The sequence below is a fragment of the Agelaius tricolor genome, unplaced genomic scaffold (assembly GCF_023055355.1).
Source record: "Agelaius tricolor isolate 1412-34295 unplaced genomic scaffold, bAgeTri1.0.p SCAF_6, whole genome shotgun sequence".
Taxonomy (NCBI): Eukaryota; Metazoa; Chordata; class Aves; order Passeriformes; family Icteridae; genus Agelaius; species Agelaius tricolor.
Genome location: NW_027269266.1, coordinates 13,640,299 through 13,657,696, shown reverse-complemented (window position 1 = coordinate 13,657,696; position 17,398 = coordinate 13,640,299). Strand labels below are relative to the sequence as shown.

At 37.0% G+C, this 17,398-nt stretch overlaps 1 protein-coding gene across 6 annotated transcripts in view; it reads left to right on the top strand.

The window, feature by feature from the left end:
* The window catches only part of WAC (WW domain containing adaptor with coiled-coil), a 57,433-nt gene that overhangs the window by 3,420 nt on the left and 36,615 nt on the right, over positions 1 to 17,398 (top strand). For all 6 annotated transcript variants that reach the window (XM_071428740.1, XM_071428742.1, XM_071428741.1 and 3 more), the window contains exon 4: positions 16,983 to 17,089. In XM_071428740.1, the coding sequence (XP_071284841.1) occupies positions 16,983 to 17,089 (107 nt within the window). The remainder of the gene's footprint in view (positions 1 to 16,982; positions 17,090 to 17,398) is intronic.

The following is a 17,398-nucleotide window of genomic DNA, read 5'->3' as shown; positions in this document are numbered from 1 at the left end:
AATGTGTTCATGGGTACCCAATTATTCTTATAAATCCTATTTGTTCTTCCTTCTTTGACTTAATGCTGAGGCTCTGTAGACTACTGTTAATGGCATAGAAGTGTGTAGATGCATTATAAGAACATGCCTCTTTTGTTAATGCACTGATTTTCGTTGTATCTGATAATAATTGAAAGTGTTGTAATCTCAGAATTAAATGCATGTGTAATGCCCATATGCTGCTATTCTGTGCTACTTTGCAGGATATAGATGTGTCCTCTTTTATTTTCTGTTCACCTGTCCAAAAATTAGTCCCACATTCTCTTGCAATTCTGCTTAGTTTTGCTACAGTCAGTAATTTTTTCTGCTTGAACAGAGCTGCATTTAGTGGAATCATGCATATATGAAAACATCTGGAGGATGAGGCTCTATATGGGGAGTGCTTCTGCTTATTTGTGTGTTGGAAGTGTGGTAAGATAGGAGAGATATTCTGAAGTCCTTACAAGGTCCAGATGGATTTAATAGCTGGGGAGTGGTCTGAAGCATGTATGCATGCAGTCAGGGTGAAGGAAAAATTAATTATTTGTAGTTTTGTGAATGAAAGGAACACCATCCCCCTGTACCTTCTCCTAGTTGTTAAGACAGTGGAAAGTTTCATTTACTCTGATCTGAAAGCAGGTGTTTTCACATCATGTGTTAACAGACTGGAAGAAGGAAGTAGTCTTCAACAGTCTAAGGGAAATTACTAATTTTAAAAGTTTAACATTTGTACTGTTTAATGTAAATAAGTGATTTTTTTGTGTGTCATTAGTAAGGTTAGTTTGACTGCAGTTTCACCTCTGTGAAATGTAGTCAAAACAACCAAAATTATGTTAAATCCTGTGTACTGTATGTAGTTAACCAAAGCTGAGTAGATGTGGGCAGAAGGGTATTAATTTTTCTTTGATATACTGAGTATTTCTGTCAGTATGAATTGAAGGTAGGTGTTAAAATATAGGTGAAATGCTGTAGTGTAATGAGCATTTGCATATTACTAATAGGCAAAAGACATAATAAAATATTTTACCATTTTCTGTATTGAATTACTCTGAAGGGCTGCTATTATAGTATTCCCTTAGTTTTGCAATTAGAGACATACAGTGGAAAAAAGAAAAACATTACAAAAGTGCTAACATTTTTCATCTAAGCCTTTATAGGACTGAGAACTACTAATTTGCTATGATACTACTATAAATGCCTGTCTTGTTTTCTTTTTGCATTCTTCATGGAGGAAGGAAGAAGCTGAGTGGTTTTTATTTTTTGTAATTGCTGTGCATTATTTTAAAATTGGTGCTGCTCAGTTTGAAACTACTACAGGTGTTACTGCCTTCCTGTGATCTAGCTGAACTTAGCAAATCTCATTGAAACATCTCTAGTATTTATTTTCCTAAACTGAATTAAAGCTCCAAACAAACAATATCTTCTTCTCTCATACCTTAGAAAACAAAATAGGACATAAATTCAGAGTATTACTGCTGAACATAAAGCCGATTTAACTTGATCTCTCCCTCTCAACTCTGTGTTTGGAAAGAACTCCTATACATCTCTTAGTAATTTTAGCTCTGAAGAGAAACAGGAAGATTCAGTGTTGTAGCACACTGATTCAGTCATGACTGGTTCATGTTTTTGTGGTAAATGCAGAATGTCATTTAAATGTCATTTGACGATTTAAGTATATGCATTTAAAATATAAGCAGGAGTTGACTGAAAATTAATTAGTCAAAAATGATAGAACCACCTCCTATTAATATTCTTAGTATGTGTATAAAGGTATTTTTTGTAACAGCTTATTTCTGTAATATTCATGGCAGAATCTTCTGTAGAATTGTAATCCATGGGGAGAAATTCAATTAAGGTTTTGAAACGTGTTACGGGTAAGCCCTCCATACTGATACAGTGCAAACAAAGCATTTTTCAGAATTGCTTACTGCATGGTTTCTGTAGAAAGAGACTGTGTACAGAGACACTTGTTCTCTGGAGAGAGACTTCCAAGTTTACCTTGGACTGAACACCGTGGAGTAATTGCAAGTTTTTGTCACATTCCTGGTTTCCTAAGAGCACTTGTACATGCAGTGTATCAAAAAACTGCCTTAACTTTGTTCGTGCTTTCAGGTCCCTGTGCATGGGGGCATTGTCTCTGTATGCAAGTGTTCAAAACATAATGAACAGCTTCTCCCCCTCAGTGCATCTCTTATTTATAGGTCAGCTGCTATAGGCAAGTGTGGGGTTTGAAGAGATTAGGGGGTCTTATGAGACCAGCTCAAGTGTGAAGTTTCTTAACAGTAACAAATGGGGACTTAAAGCCAGCATTGTTTATGGGGAATAGAACTATGAAGGGCCTTGTAGATGTGGAAAAATGTTTCCATGAAAGAAAAAGGGAAATACAAAGATTTGAGGACTCTCCTGCTTGAGGATGGAAGGCTGTTGTAGGTCTTTTAAAATGCATGAATGATGAGATACTGGTGTCCAGGAAAGAAAATAAAGAGGCCAGATAAGTAGGATAGCTTTAGGAATAATGAGAGGGAGATACATAGCTATAAATAGATACAATTTAAAAGTAAAAATGCTAGATGCAACCCTTGTTATAAAAAGGGCAGAGGGTGTTTCTGCTTCACTGTATGGAGCAGAATGACCCACAGTAAGATACACAGTAGAACTTTATGCAAACAAGCAAGGTTTGTTCACTTGAGCCACCTGTACTCAATTGTTTTTTACTGTGAAGAAAATACTGCGTGTTTCACTACATTTATATTTAAGAGACTTTGAAACTTTGCTTCATACCATGGTCTTACTGAATTGCTTAAAATAACAACTGAAGAGTGTAAATGTACATAGCATAAAATCTGCTGAATTGTGTGCTGTTGTGCAGTGCAGGCTCTTTTAATGAAATTTGACTATAGCTCGTGGTATTTAAATTCCAAAGTATAATTGAAGCATTGTGACTGTTTCTTTTGCACGTGAGTTGTTTTTTTTCTTTTTAATTGGCAATTAAGATCATTTGTCAGTGAGCACTGTTACTGACTAATACAGTTCTAAGATTAAAAATCTTACTGCTATTAGAGGCTGAATGAAATATTTTAAATAATGAGTTCATATTTTTACTAAAGTGGTGGTAGGAGCTTCTGTCATTCTTTGTTGACTTGCTTTGTTTCCACTGGTTCCTGAAGGAGTTCAGAGTCCTCATAGCAAAGGGATGGCAAACAGCCTTGAACTGAGAACTGTGTTAGGTTCCTGTGTTGGCAGCCCTGGCAGCAAATGGGAACTGCTGATTAAATTAGTATGACCATTGGCCAGGGAAACAAACAATGAGCAGGGTGTTAGGGCAGCCACAAGAGAATGGAAGATGCTCGGGCAATGGGCTTTGTAGAGAGGAAATTGCAGGGTAGGTGGAAAGAGGCAAGTCTGAGAGTAATGGAGCATAGTGAAGGGTTCAGGGGGAAGCTGGAGTGGATTCCATCTATGTAGTTACTATTAACTGCTGTTAATGTTTAAGTAATTATTCATTACTATGAAAACCATTTCTTCACTGTAACTGTATGGTCAAAGCTGGGATGAGAAAACTCTGATCACAAAGGAGAGTGAGTTCTCCATGAAACTGCTTTGAATATCCCCTAACATCCAAGTGTAGATTTAGTGATTCACTTCACTGTTCCTTGAATGTTGGCTTTAAAGGACGTATGGGTTGGGTGGTTTGTTTTTTAAGAAAAATAGAATTGCTTCCAGGATCATTCACCTTTTAGAAGTTTTTCTTTGGATTAAAAAAAAAAAAAATTGGAAGAGTAAGTTTCTGTTTTCTGATGTTTATAAAAGCTTTCTTTTAATTTTTATTAGTTCTACTGCCTTCAGACAAGGTTTTAATTTTAAGTTTGCTTTCAAATTTAGAACTTGTAGATAGAAAGTAGCTTTCCATTTACTCAGTGGATTTGACAATATTTCTGAGGTGAGTTTTTGTGGGATTAGTTGTATAAACAACTTATGTGTTCCTCTGTCGTGAGGATCTCTAATAGAAAAGAAATTGAAAAATATGTGCTCATAGAATCACAGTAAGAGATCTGACTTGTGTTTATACTTTTTAAATCTAGAGGTTTAGAATGTTAATATTGAAAATTGTTTTTGAAAAGTTTCTGCAAAGCTTTTAACTAGCTTTTAAGTAGCACAGAATGGAAGATAAGGCCCCCTAATTTTATATTATTGATGTTAGGTAAGAATTGTGATATTAATATGGTGGTATTAAATGCTAAGTCTTTATTCATGTGGGTGGATGGAGTCCTCTGTTTCTCTTAATGAAGTTCAAGTGTCTGGTGTAGGTTGCTAGAGTAAAGATGTATTAGTGTGAGACCTGATCTGAAATGGAGGCTACATCAAATGTTAATAAGCAGAGCTATTTGTTTGTTACCTGTTGACGCAGCTGCTTCCCAACCTCTTGCTATTAGGACTTTGGGAATTTTCACTTACTGTTTTTACATTCTTTTGTATGTGAGAGTGTAGAATTCTGATGTCTAAATAGCTCCTGTGAAGGTTTCCATTTATAGTTGTTCTGTTTAAGCAAATATATCTCGTAGTTTTAAGAATTCATTGGATTGTAAATGTATTATGTTCAAGTCAGTCTGCCTGCTAGACCTGCTAAGCTTTTGTACATAAGCAGATTTTATGTTTTGGAAAAGAGAAGATAACTGACAATATACAGGATTTGGTGAATTTGGTTGGTTTTGGTATGTGAGCTAATCAGAAGGGAATGATTTTTACTTAGCATCATGCTTTAATATATGCTTCTTCCCTCTGACTTTATAGAAATGGAATATACAGTTTACTAAACTTGTACTTTTGGGTTGCTTTTCTGAAGATGAAAAGAAGTAATGAAAACTTTTCATTTCTGATGAGCTGCCTGCTAGTAGGCCATAGTCAAGATACCAGTTTGTAAATTATGTAGCATTTTGCTCTGCATTCCCCAGTGGCCCCTGATTAGAGTTATTCCTTAACCATGTTTTGCGACATGGCTGCTTTCTAAGAGAAACACTGTTTATTGACAGTTTACATTTGTTTTCCTGGCCATTTCTGCCTATTCATTGTAAAGTGTCCAGTAAGGCAAGTATCACTGAAGCTGTGCAGAACTTGGAAGAGAGTGCTCTGCTTCTGTTTTGGCTGAGAGGGGAGGTGATGCTGTAATAACTTCTCTGTGAGTAATAGTAATTTAATGGCACCCAACTTGCAATGATAACTGCATTTGTTTACAAAGTCAGGCTTTCATGCAATTTCATGAGCATTTTCAGGGAAAAACCTCTTGCTGCACAGAGAGATCATTCCCTATGTAGCTCTTCAGTAAGGATTCTTTCCATTTTTCTCCCTACTTTCAAGCTTGTGAAGCAAGCTGTGTGTTCTAAGGCACAAATTGTACTTGCCTGCTCACTGGAAGTGACTGATGGAATACTGTTCAAGAATAATGACAGAGTGGGTCAGATTGGAAGGGGCCACAGGGGTCCAAACTCCCTGCTCAAGCAGGGTCATCCTAGAACACATGGCACAGGATTGTGTCCAGGTGGTTCTTGAATCTCTTCAGTGAGGGAGACTCCACAACCGCCCTGGGCAACTGTCTCCAGTGCTCGGTCACTCGGGCAGTAAAGAAGTTCCTCATCATATTCAAGTGGAACTTCCTTCACCACAGTTTGTGCCCATTGCTTCTTGACCTGTTGTTTGACGCTGCTGAGAAGAGCTGGGAGCCATCCTCTGACACCCTCTGTTCAGATACTTGGAGACAGTGATGAGGGTCCCCCTTGGTATGTCCAGTTGGAAAGTCTGTCCTTCAGGTCACTGGGAAGGGAGATAAATTTTTGAGCAGATGACTGACTCTTTTTACCAGGTGCCTTAAGAGATGTCTGTTAAGCTTTTGTGGCCTTGGCTTACCTTTCCATGCATGCAGCAATGGTACATTGTGTTTGAAATTAATGAAAAATAAGGCCTTGAGACCTGTGATTAGGCCCTGTAGTACTTTGGAATAATCACCTGTTCCTTAATGTGACTGTTGTTACAAAAGGAGAGATGCATAGGAACAGTCTGTCAAAGTTTCCGTTGCCATGTTAAAACATAACTTGTTTTGTTTCTACAGCGGAGGTATGATAAAAAAATTATAATACCCTCCTTTTGTCATCACTCAAAAAGAGATGTAAAACAGCTTTCAAGTGCTTAATGACAAGGAAAAGGCAGCCAGAAATACAAACAGTGTGCTAAATGAGCTAAATTCCTTGTCTTTGAGGGGCAGCAGAAATCTTCAAGAGGTCTTTTTTTGGTCTAAACTATTATCATTACTTTTCTGATAACTGTCAATATAATTTCTGTGACCTGCTATATATATTAAGTAATGTCAGGCTTTCTGAAAGTACTTTTACGAAGCAGATTTATAGTTCCATCCCAGCTACACAGATTAGTTCCTCTGTGAGAGTTTCCCAGATTTCTTAAATATTGTGCTTTGTTATGTTTTCCAAAGCAACAGTCTTCCTCAGTGTTTTTCTAGCTTTGTTTCTGAGTTTTTTAGAGCAGCAGAGTTATCAATTATCAATGTCTATCAGTAGCAAAAACAGGGAAAGGAAATTTTGGTCTGTCTTGCTCATCTCATTTTTATATTTTAAACATACCTATTCACTCCCAAATGTGGGAAAAACCCACAATGAATGTTTTTTTATTAAGGTATATAATAAGTAATTCACATTTGTGCATAAATGCCACAATACAAGTTAGGTAATGTGCTCTACCTAATTTTTTTTCTGCTGTGTTTATTTCACATGATTATGTTCTTCTGGATGGTGGTGTGTTCATGCCAGCTGTGCCCCTTGAATAACATGGGGAGGAGTTTAGATCTCATCTAGTTAAGTTGTTTGAGTAGATTCCTCATTCAGACACCTGCTGCTGACAGATTAACACAGACTTCATTTTAAAAACTGTTCATTTGAAAGAATGCTATTTCTGCTTACTTTAATACAAGAAATAATATGATCCTCTTCAAATTCAAGTAGTATAAAGTTCACCTCATACTGCCTAGACCTTGTCAATAATAATGATTGCAGTTTTTGTATAGTCCTTTTAAGAGTGTTTACTTAACTAGAGAAATAAAATTAGACACTTAGGCAATCAAACAATTGTAAAATAGATTTTGAGTTTGTAAACATAACTACAGCTTTTGTGAAGAGGATTATTTTTTATAGTAAGGTAGTTCCAGGAAAGACCAGTTGAATTTGATGTATTTAAGAATTACTTAGTGGGAAGAGGGATGAATTGTGTTGTCACCTATTGTGCTGTAGGTGCTTGAAAGCCCTGTTGCACAATACCTTTGTTAAGCTGAGCTAAGCTTTGTTAAGTTGAGCTGGGCCAGCCTAAAATAAAGCTGTGAATCTGTTTTTTTTAAAACCACACCACTATATATATTAATTCTTAGGTCAATCCTTGCTTGACATCTTTGCTTCCTCCCAGAGCTGTGGGCCAGCATTCCTTTATTAGTGAAGAATTTCTATGTGACAGAAAGTAATAAAGTAATTTGACTTGCTTTTTTTATTTTTTATTTAGTATTACTAGCATCTCTCAAAAACAATTCTCAGCTGAAAATTAAATAGGCATGAAATTAAAATTATGCTTGTTGCATATCTGTACTCAAATAAATACACATGGCATAGTATGTCCAGAACAGCAAATGTATTTTTTCTAAACCTCATAATTTCTCAAGTCATATAAAAGTGTAGTGACCAATTGCTGTTTTTAATACTAAATATTTTCAAGTTAGGTTTCTCATTTGTGGTGAAGAAATAACATGACCAGGAAAAAAAGAGTAATCTTTCTGAAAACAGAAGTATTCCACAATTCTTTATAGGCAGATCAGTCAATATCTAAATTTTAGATGAAATAAGGCTTTCTCTGTTTTACTGACACATGGACATAGCTATAGTCTTAGAAGAAAAGAAAGTTCTCTTCAAATAGCAAGTATTAGTAGCACTCAAGGAATTGAAGTATTGAAGTGGATGTTGGTTCTTCTATTGTGTTTGATGCATTTTAAGACTTTGAGATAATCTGACCTACAGTTACTATTTTTAAGACACATTTAAGAAGGTCAATATATGGTGCCTTTTTTTACTTGCCTTGTTTTAATGTGGTTAGACATTGTTTCTGCCACAGCTTTTTGATTAAGGATATATGTGTGCTATGTGTGACAATCCTTTTTGCAGGATTGCAGTAATGTTTTGTGACAGAGACTCCCTTTTTTTAGTACTTCTACAGCACCATGTACTTTTTGCATTGCTGTCAATAGTGTGTGCTCAGTTGAGATGGAGGAAACTTGAGATGGGATGAAGTTCACAAGTATTTGTCATTGTGTGGCACTACCTATGTGTATAAAAGCTTCTGGCTTCACCTTCCTTGTTCTAAGCCTAGTAATGGAAACATTCAGTGCAAGTTCATTTGTAAGCAATATTGCATTCACAGGGTCTTCTGTTTAAACTTTCTTGTTCTCAAGACGCTATCCTCAAAACATCAAAAGAAATTTGACAGTTGCTAAACAACCTGGCCTTGTTTTTAGTTAACCTTATTTTTGCTCAGGGGATTTTGTTAGGGAGATTAGTTGTCATATCTTAGTTAATTGTTTGGAGCTTCTGTGTGGGTGTGTTAATTTGGTGCTGGAGACACAGAGAAAAAGGGGAAATAGTCTCAGAGCTGTTTGGGCAACTGCTTTTTTTTTTCCTTATAAGCAGAAATTGTTTTGCATGACCCCTGATTTTAATCAAACTACAGTTCGTGATGACTGGGTTATGGTGTGTCAGTCTTTCACAGTCCTACTCTGCTGTTTGTAATCTAAAAATACTGAAATATACAGTTTTTATGAAGTGTCTGCATTTGAGTAACTCCCATCTGAGGTGTGTGTTGATAAATATCAGTGGTTCTTCCAATATTTTATGTTCTTTAAGAAGCTCCTTGAATGAAAAGTAAAATTTATGATGCTTGCCCCCCTCCCCCTCCTGCTATGTTAAAGGAAGTGTTATTCACTTCAGTATCCCTTGAGCCTAATTTTCATGAAGCATTTGAGTATGTGCCTGTTGCCCCAGATGACTAATGTATTTTTTTAAAATGTCTTGTCTAGTTTTTCTTGGCTTTTGAGGGGAAAAAACTTCTAAATTTGGAACTGTCTACTGACAATTATTGTGAATCAGAAATACAGTCTCAGTCTTGTGCTTAATTTTAGTTGATGAGTTTTGTGGAAATGTTGCTGGAGGTAGGAGAGTGTGTTGTGGTGCTGTTAGACTTCCATCACTGAGTTTGACTCTCAGTGCTGTATTACACTGTGTTCATGGGAGGCTCATTTGGGTTTCGTGGTGTTGCTGAGGAGCTCTTTGAAGGGGGAAGTTCAGTCCATTGTCCATTTGCTGAGCTGATCCATATGGAGTTCAGATAACATGGTTATTAGTTTGTGGTAAGGATCCTAGCAGTCAGTTTAACACATCTGTTTTTGCATGTCATAATAATAAAAAAAGTCTCTATATGAAGCTGTTAGTTGAGGTTGGAAGAACCTCTCTTGGGCAGTCTCTGACACTGTATTAGAGATGTAAAAGTTTTGGGAGCCACAGTCCAGAAGGAAGGCAGAGTTTGGCTTTATTCTCAACCTGCCTCCTTTCTTTTTAGAGCAATGTCCCACTCCTTGTACAAATACAGTCATGTTAACTAGTGTTGCAATTCAAACTTCAAACTGGCAAAAGTGATATTGAACAAGGATTTTGGTTTTTTATTAAACATACTAAAATCTTCTGGTGTCATGAGCCAGAAAGTTATGAATATGACTGTTGCTGAAATTCATGGTACTCACTCACATTTTCCATGGGTGAAGCTGCTTAAGCTGCTTTTTTCAAGTTGATTCATCTCAAATGAAGTGAGTGTCTTAGTAGATCTTCAGGAGTGTTGAGGATGCTGCTAGCATTTTTTATTTTATTAGGTGACCTGAACCTAAAGTTCCCTATAGGGAAGAAATCACAAACGTTAATCTGAAGAACTTGTCTACCCATAGTTTTTAATTCCACATAAATCCACTTTGTATATTATAATTTTAGGAACGTTTGAGTATTACCAGAAATGTTTAGAAGCTGGTTGGAATTTGCCTTAATTATTGAGAAACAGGCAAATTCTTTCAAATGATGCTGTTTACCCCACTTCAGAGTAAAGAATAAACATCTTTATGGGCAATGGTAAAATTATTTGTCCAGTCTTTGTTTATTGTTATTTCAATAGTTGAGATATGAAGGAAACTAAAATCTACTCATTTTCTTTGAAGAAGAAAATCGGTAGGAATTATCTCTGGAGTGTGCTGAAAATCCATTTTTCATCCCTTAGGCTTTTTTCAGCTCTATAATTTGTGACATTTGAGTGTTGGATCATACAGAAACTCACTGCATTCAGTGGACCTTGTTAGTGAACCTGATAATTTTCAAAGTTGAGTCTTAAGTTGAAAAGTGATTTCTCATTGCTACTGGGAGGTGGACTGGGAGGAGAAAGAAAATAACCCCAAAATTATTTAATTATTAAGCTGTAGCTGTAACGAGGAAAGGAGCAAATGATAGGATGGTTGGATAAAAAGAAGTTTATCTGCTCTATCAGTGAGGAGAACCCAAGCTGTGTTACTCATTTAGGCTGAAGTACAACCCTAGGAAAACAGTTAGCTGCTAGAGTGGTAAATCCCTGAATTGTTAACTTGAAAACTGAAAGTTTGAATTTAGTTTAAGGCATTTTATTAACTTTTGCTTTACTTTTTGGTGGGCCGGCATAACTTGGTGTTCTTTCTAGAACAGTTTGGTCTGTTTGCCCTAAAATTAAGCTTCAATTTCTGAAATAAATTGAGTATAGCTAAGTAAAAATAAAAAGTAAGCAGAAAATAGCAAAATAAAATTTACTGTACATTATGCAATATGTAAGATTTAACTTTTTCATTTTAATAATCAGTATTGCCTTTGCATTTGCTGAGTGTTGCATTAGTGAAATGACTCCTTGACTTTCATTAGTTTACTGCTCCTCACTTTTCCTTTTCAAGGTGTCACTTTCTTACTACTGTTTTAGAAGAAAAATTCTATTATGAATAAAACTATATGTTTACAATATCACTTTCATCCACATTTGGTCATTTGTGCTATTCCATGTATGTATGACTCCTGGTCTGTTTATAGCAATGATTTTGGCTGATGTCTGTGAAATTCTGTGTGAGTGGTAACTTGGAGAAAAAGGGAACTTCTTTACATTGGAATGCTTACCCTGTGAGTCGGATATTGCAAAACAGTACAGACTTTGCTGTGCTGGATTGGCACTGTGGCAGGAGAGAGGGGTAGGGAATGAAATAAGGCTTTGTAAGTTTTTTTGCTCCATAGAGCTACTTCTTGACTGGTATAAAACATTTGTTGGGGGGGCATAATGAGTATGTAGTTGGGCAGTACCATGATCAGGCCAGATTTTCTTTCTTTGGCAAAGTATTGCGCATTCAACTTAGTAGGTTATGAATTTCTGGAAAATGTTACTGCACAGTTGGTGTATTCTCTGAGGCCACTGCTCTGCTAGGAAAATTGCAAGTTTTTATGCTTTTGCTTGCATGTGGAAGGCAGCCATGTTTATTTCAATACACCAGGTCACATAAAAATGCAGTGAAGAAAAATTGTTCTGTCTTATTACTTTTACATTTGGCAAATCAAAATGACCATTATAGGCTGTTCTGTTAGTGCTGGCATGTTGGGTATTGTGTTCCTATTGTGTTGTTTTATTTTCTCCCATATGCAGTACTTTAGAAAGTGTTCTGCACAAAGATTTGCATTGAAGTAACAAAACCAGTTAAAATACACTTTAGACATTTTAGTTTAGACTTGTCCTAGATAAATTTCTATAATTTTTACCGTTTGAAGAAGTCTTAGTTATCCCCATATAATATCACCACCCTAAACTAATCTTGCTGTTTTCTCTGTTAACAACTAATTGGTATCTGTTACTTGCTAGTATTTGTTCTTTTGAGGAAGTTCAGATTCTGATATTGTCTGTAGTTTAATGAATTTGATTGCATGTTAGCTGAGAGGTGGAACATGGAGTCATAGAAAGTATGGATAGACTTGTCACAAAGGTAATGACCTTCCTTGACCTTTCTTTTCTGCTGCCTAGTGTTTCTTTCCACATGCCCAGTATGTGGGCACAGAAACAGTGACTCTCCTAATGCCCTTCCTGATTCCCAGTTCCCTCTAGAGGGGCTGGAGGAGCAGACCATCTCTGAGTTCCAGCTGGTGAGCACCTGTAAACTTCCTTTATTTTATATCTACACTGACACTTTTCAGTATGGACAAAATGAGAGTTAGGATATTGACAAGGTATTTTTGTGGCTAAAAAGAAAACATAAATGCTCTATCAGCAGTGAACTGTGTAAAGTTAACTGTCATGTGGTACAACAGTATGTATACTGCAACTCTAATGTCTCTCTGTTCCCACTTGTGCATTTCAGAAGAAGATTTTATGATTCTGATACTGTGCGATGTTATGAACCAAAAAAGAGTTAATTAGGCTAAGATACTTGGATGCCAGAGGATGGTGGGTAATGCACAGTCATATATTAGATTATTCTAATCAAATGGCAAGAAAATTTATTTTAGGTGGTTTCAGGTGGATGTTGTAATTGCCAGTGTAAGTTCACAGGTTCTGGAAAGGAAGGAGTTTTGGTTGGGTCTTGAAGATGGTAGGGGAGAAGGGAGGGAAACCAGGTGCTTTATTAGAGCAGTCTGATCTTTAGTTAACTCAAAATTTGAACTTCTTATACTTTCAGAATTGAAGTGATGTTAATGGAGATGCTCATTAACTTGATAATTGCTAGAAAAAGTTGACTGTATTGGAAAATGGAGTATTCTTATTTCAGCCTATGTTAAATCTGTTTTTCAAGTCCAGGATAGTTTTGAGCCTTTGTTGCAGTTCAAAGTGTCTTGGATTCAGCAGTTGGGATACGGAAACAACTTACTCTAGGACTCATTTTAATGTTTTTGTAACAGAATCTCAGATCTGTAGTAGGCATTAAGTCAATTTTGAATTGGTTCCCAGACCCTTACTCTTTGTGCTTTCTGGTGATTTTCATGCGTTAGTAAGGAAGATGTGATTTTTGTTGGAAAGGTTAGGAGATAGCTGTGATATTTTAGCCTTGATTCTGACCTGCCCTATGACTTGTTAATCATTAGGGAAGACTTGCTCACACAGTTGCACCACTACAGTTTTATATAACTGTAGGGCTGATGCCCTTGTTGGCCATCTTCCAGTTAGGAGTAGCTCTTTCCAGCTTCAACTGCTTTCAAAATAATGATTAAACAGAGGAAACTCACTGTAATTGTGCAGTAAACATTTCCATGGGGAGTTCTGAAACCGAATTGGAGTATTTATAACACAATATAAATTTCCTTATGGTGCATCAAAGATATATATCAGCAATTGCTAAATCTGAAAATATGCTAATAAGGAGTGCAAAACCAAGTCTTTGTTCCTCTTTCCTGAGGAAAGTGTAGCTAGTAAGGAAGGTCTAACTGTAAGAGGAGAAGGTGAGAAGTTGCCATGAGGAGCTGTCTCAAGGGACAGTAGTATGCTCTCTCCCTTATCAGGCCTGTTTCTGGGGTCTGGACTAGTCTTTGTGATCCTGTTCTCAGGATCTCCTTTGCCAGGCATGCAGCTGGGAGATACAGAGCTGGTGGCAAGTCACAGCCACCTTGGAATTGCTTGGGGTTAGGCTTTGCAAATTATCATTCAAGTGAGGGGAACCCCCCTGTTTTTAGAGGTAGACCTCTGCTTGTGGGTTGCTTTCTGGCCTTTTAAACATCCTCAGCAACTTTCCCAGACAACTTGAGCTGGCACTGCTTGCTTGGCTGGATTGTCAGATTCCTAGGTGACAGCTGTGCATGTATTTAACCACATACTAAAACCTTGCTGCCTCAGTATAAAAAGGTAATTTGGTAATATGGTTGTCATGTGTACATACAGTGTTTAAGCCCTTGACTTGTTTGAAGTTCCTAAAATTCTTGTTCCCCAGAGTATCATCTACTTTGGTCTTGTAAGCTTTCCAACAGCAAGCAGCAGTTCAGCAGTCCTTTTGTATGCTCATTCCTGAAGTTTGGGTACAGATCCAAACATAAAGTGTTATTATGTGTAAAACAGAATGGAGGTCTGGGTGGTGAACCCACACCTGTAATTACCCTGCACCATCAGCGTGCATTTATGGCCAGCTCTGTAAAGGCCTGTGTCGCCTGTCCTAGTCACATGAGGCAGTCAGCATTGCTGGAGCAGCCATGATGAGTTCTTAAGCAGCTGAGGTAGGACAGGGTTCCTGATGGATAGAGCGTGTGGGTGGACAGTCTGGGAGGACTGCAGCTCAGAGAGGCCCAGGGGCCCCTCTTGTGGAAACTGCTGCCTGGCAGTGTTCGCCTATCGGGGCCAGCTGGAGGTGGGTGTGACTTGCTGCAGCTGCGCTGCTGATACTCCTGCAGAGCCCTTGCTGACTCGGTACTGGGGCTGGGCACTGCGTGACATGGGGGCATGCTGCTGAGCTGATAGACCATGTGGGGTTCAAGTCTGCGCAGTGAATTTGAGGGGCTTGTTTATGGGCTGGATAGAACCGGCTTCACAATATTTTATTGATATAATAGGTATGTTGTTGGCTCTTTCACATGTTTGGGAAATGCCTGTTAGATTTAGGTGTAAATACACCTGGCGGTGTATTTAGGCCACTACAGAATCTAAAAATCACCATGTATGTCTTGAGCATGCTGAACAAAGTGTAGTGATACTGCAGCTGTGGTACAGGATTAATTAATTAATTTACAGGTAAATTAAATGCATTGGTGCTTTCTAATGTTTTGAAGGGACTGTTCAAACAAAGCCGTCTGGTAAATTTTCATCTCATTTTTTTCCTTGAAAAAGGGAGATGATTTTACCTTTTAGCAGAAATTAATTAAAATATGTCTGTGTTGAACAACCTACAAAAATACATTAAAAAGTTTTAATAATTTTTACCTCAGTAGAATGATACAGTAAATAAATACTAAAAAAATTGCTAAACAGCTATTTCCCTACATGATCAGTGTCTTAAAAAAATTGAGAATGTTGGTGTAGCTGTGGAGCACAGCCTCGTAATTATGATATACTACATATATCTTGGGGGGGGGAAATCAAATGCATCTGTACATGGGGTTTTGTTGTTGTTGTTAGGCATGTGCATCACAAGTGTGTCATGGTTGTTAGTATTCCTTTGACAAGCCTAACTTGCCCCCATGCTAAGTCATTCTGCCTGGCTCTGAGCATGCAAGATACCTTTGGTGTAGGATTATGGCTTAGCTTTTGAAAAACTGTATTTGAGTATGAGACTTACTCTATTATCTTTACTTTTTTACCCTTATATCTTTACAGAGAATAACATACAGTTTTAGCCAACATAGTGTAGGGAAAGGTTTTGAGGTAGTGCTGGTTCAGGTTGGAGTAACTCATGTTTGTGCAAATTGACCTTTAATCTTTATAGAATACTGAACAGTTTGGTGGTGGTCTACCTCTTTTTGCTTTTTTGTGGTGGACTGTCTTTCAATCCTTCAGGGTTAAAGGTGGGGAGAAAGAAGTTTGAAATTGCAATTTTGTCACTGCTTGTGTAGCTAGAAGGCTCAGAAGACAAAATTTGCATTCTAACGGCTCTCATTTTGCACCATACTGTGTCATTTACTTGTGTTCTGTGTGTGTAGCTCAGAAGACTTTGAAACAATTATTTTTTTATTACTCCATTCACTCCTACCTATCAGTCCTTTACTGTTCTTTACTGTAATTGCTATAAGATAAAGTCTTTGCCATTTTCAAATCACTTTGACTTCTTATTTACTATGAATACTAGATTGCTATACAACTTGTGAAGGTAGTGTTACTTCATGTAGTACCCCTGGGTATTGAGAAATTTCTCAGTAGGGAAAGGGAAAGTAAAAGCTGGGAGAATGTTATATTTGCAATATCTTGGTTTTTTCCTGAAATGTGTAAGAAAATTACTTAGTTTGGTGCGATTTATGTGAACATTTGGAACTTTAGAAAAATCCCATCTAGAATAATGGAAAAGTTTTTACTTGCTTAAGAATTTTTGAGAAATGGGAAGCCTTAAGAGCAGGAAATTTAAAAGAAGGTTGCAGTGTGAAATGGGTATTCTTGTTTAATTGTAGATGGAACTGTTCAGGTGACTTGAGCTTAGGCACAAACACAGATCTAAAAGATGATGAGAATTATCTCCTTTCTTGTTTCAGCTGTTCAAGTGTCTTCACATTGAGGAAAACCAAGTTGCCTTGAAGAGTAGTTGGTAGGGAGGCCAGAAGCAGGTGGCCCATTTGGGAAGTGCTGCTTTTGGTGTTCTAGATGCCAGTACCTTTATTGCAGAGACTGAGGTGCAGGAAAATTTAGTCTGCTCAGTATGCATAAACAGAAATAGTTGCCTAGAACTAATAACAAGTAGTCTCAAAAGAAAACAACAGTTTTAAGAAAACAGCATTGCTTCAGTAAACTTAAAACCTGATTTTATGCATCTAACCATGTAGGCTGTTGATAAGCCTATTTAAATTTTCTGATCTAAGGTTGAGGAGAAAATGTCTGTTAATTTCTGAATTGGCATGTTAGGACTATTAAAAGCATCAAAATTATAAAGGCTGTTTGTTTGCTAGTAATGAAATAAAGTTTGAAAGTTTGTCAATTCACTGGTCTTACTGGATTACTCTCAATTATAAAATAAAAGTAAGTTTTATGCTATGTGAAAAAAAAAAAATGTGCATGTGGTCTCTTGAAATACTTCTGCTTCTGAACTATGGTTCACCTGGCTGTGATCCAGATTTTGGACAACTTTCCTTTGCCCTTCCACCTCCATAGAATGCAGATGGTTGATTACTTTGAAATCATGCATGGTGAATAGTCTTCATCTTTTCTTTCAGGGACCAGTTACTCTCCACAAGAAAATTCACACAACCACAGTGCTCTTCATAGTTCAAATTCCCATTCTTCTAATCCCAGCAATAATCCAAGCAAAACTTCTGATGCAGTGAGTATTTGTGATTGATTTTTATCAATGTGTTGCCCTGTTCATACACCCCATATTTTCATCATTTTGTCTAAGACAGGCAGCATATACATTGTGCTTGAGTTTTCCAACATCAGTCTTTATTTTATAAACACTCTGTAAACCCAACCTGCAGTTGTTATATGTTTTGAAACTATTCTAATTGGTAATCATTAGAGCTTTGAGTTACCTGTTGTTCATTTTAAAATATTAGATTATTTTAATGACATAGAAACAAATATTTTCCGTGAACTTTGTGGTAAATCTAGAGTAGACAGTGTGATTTTACTT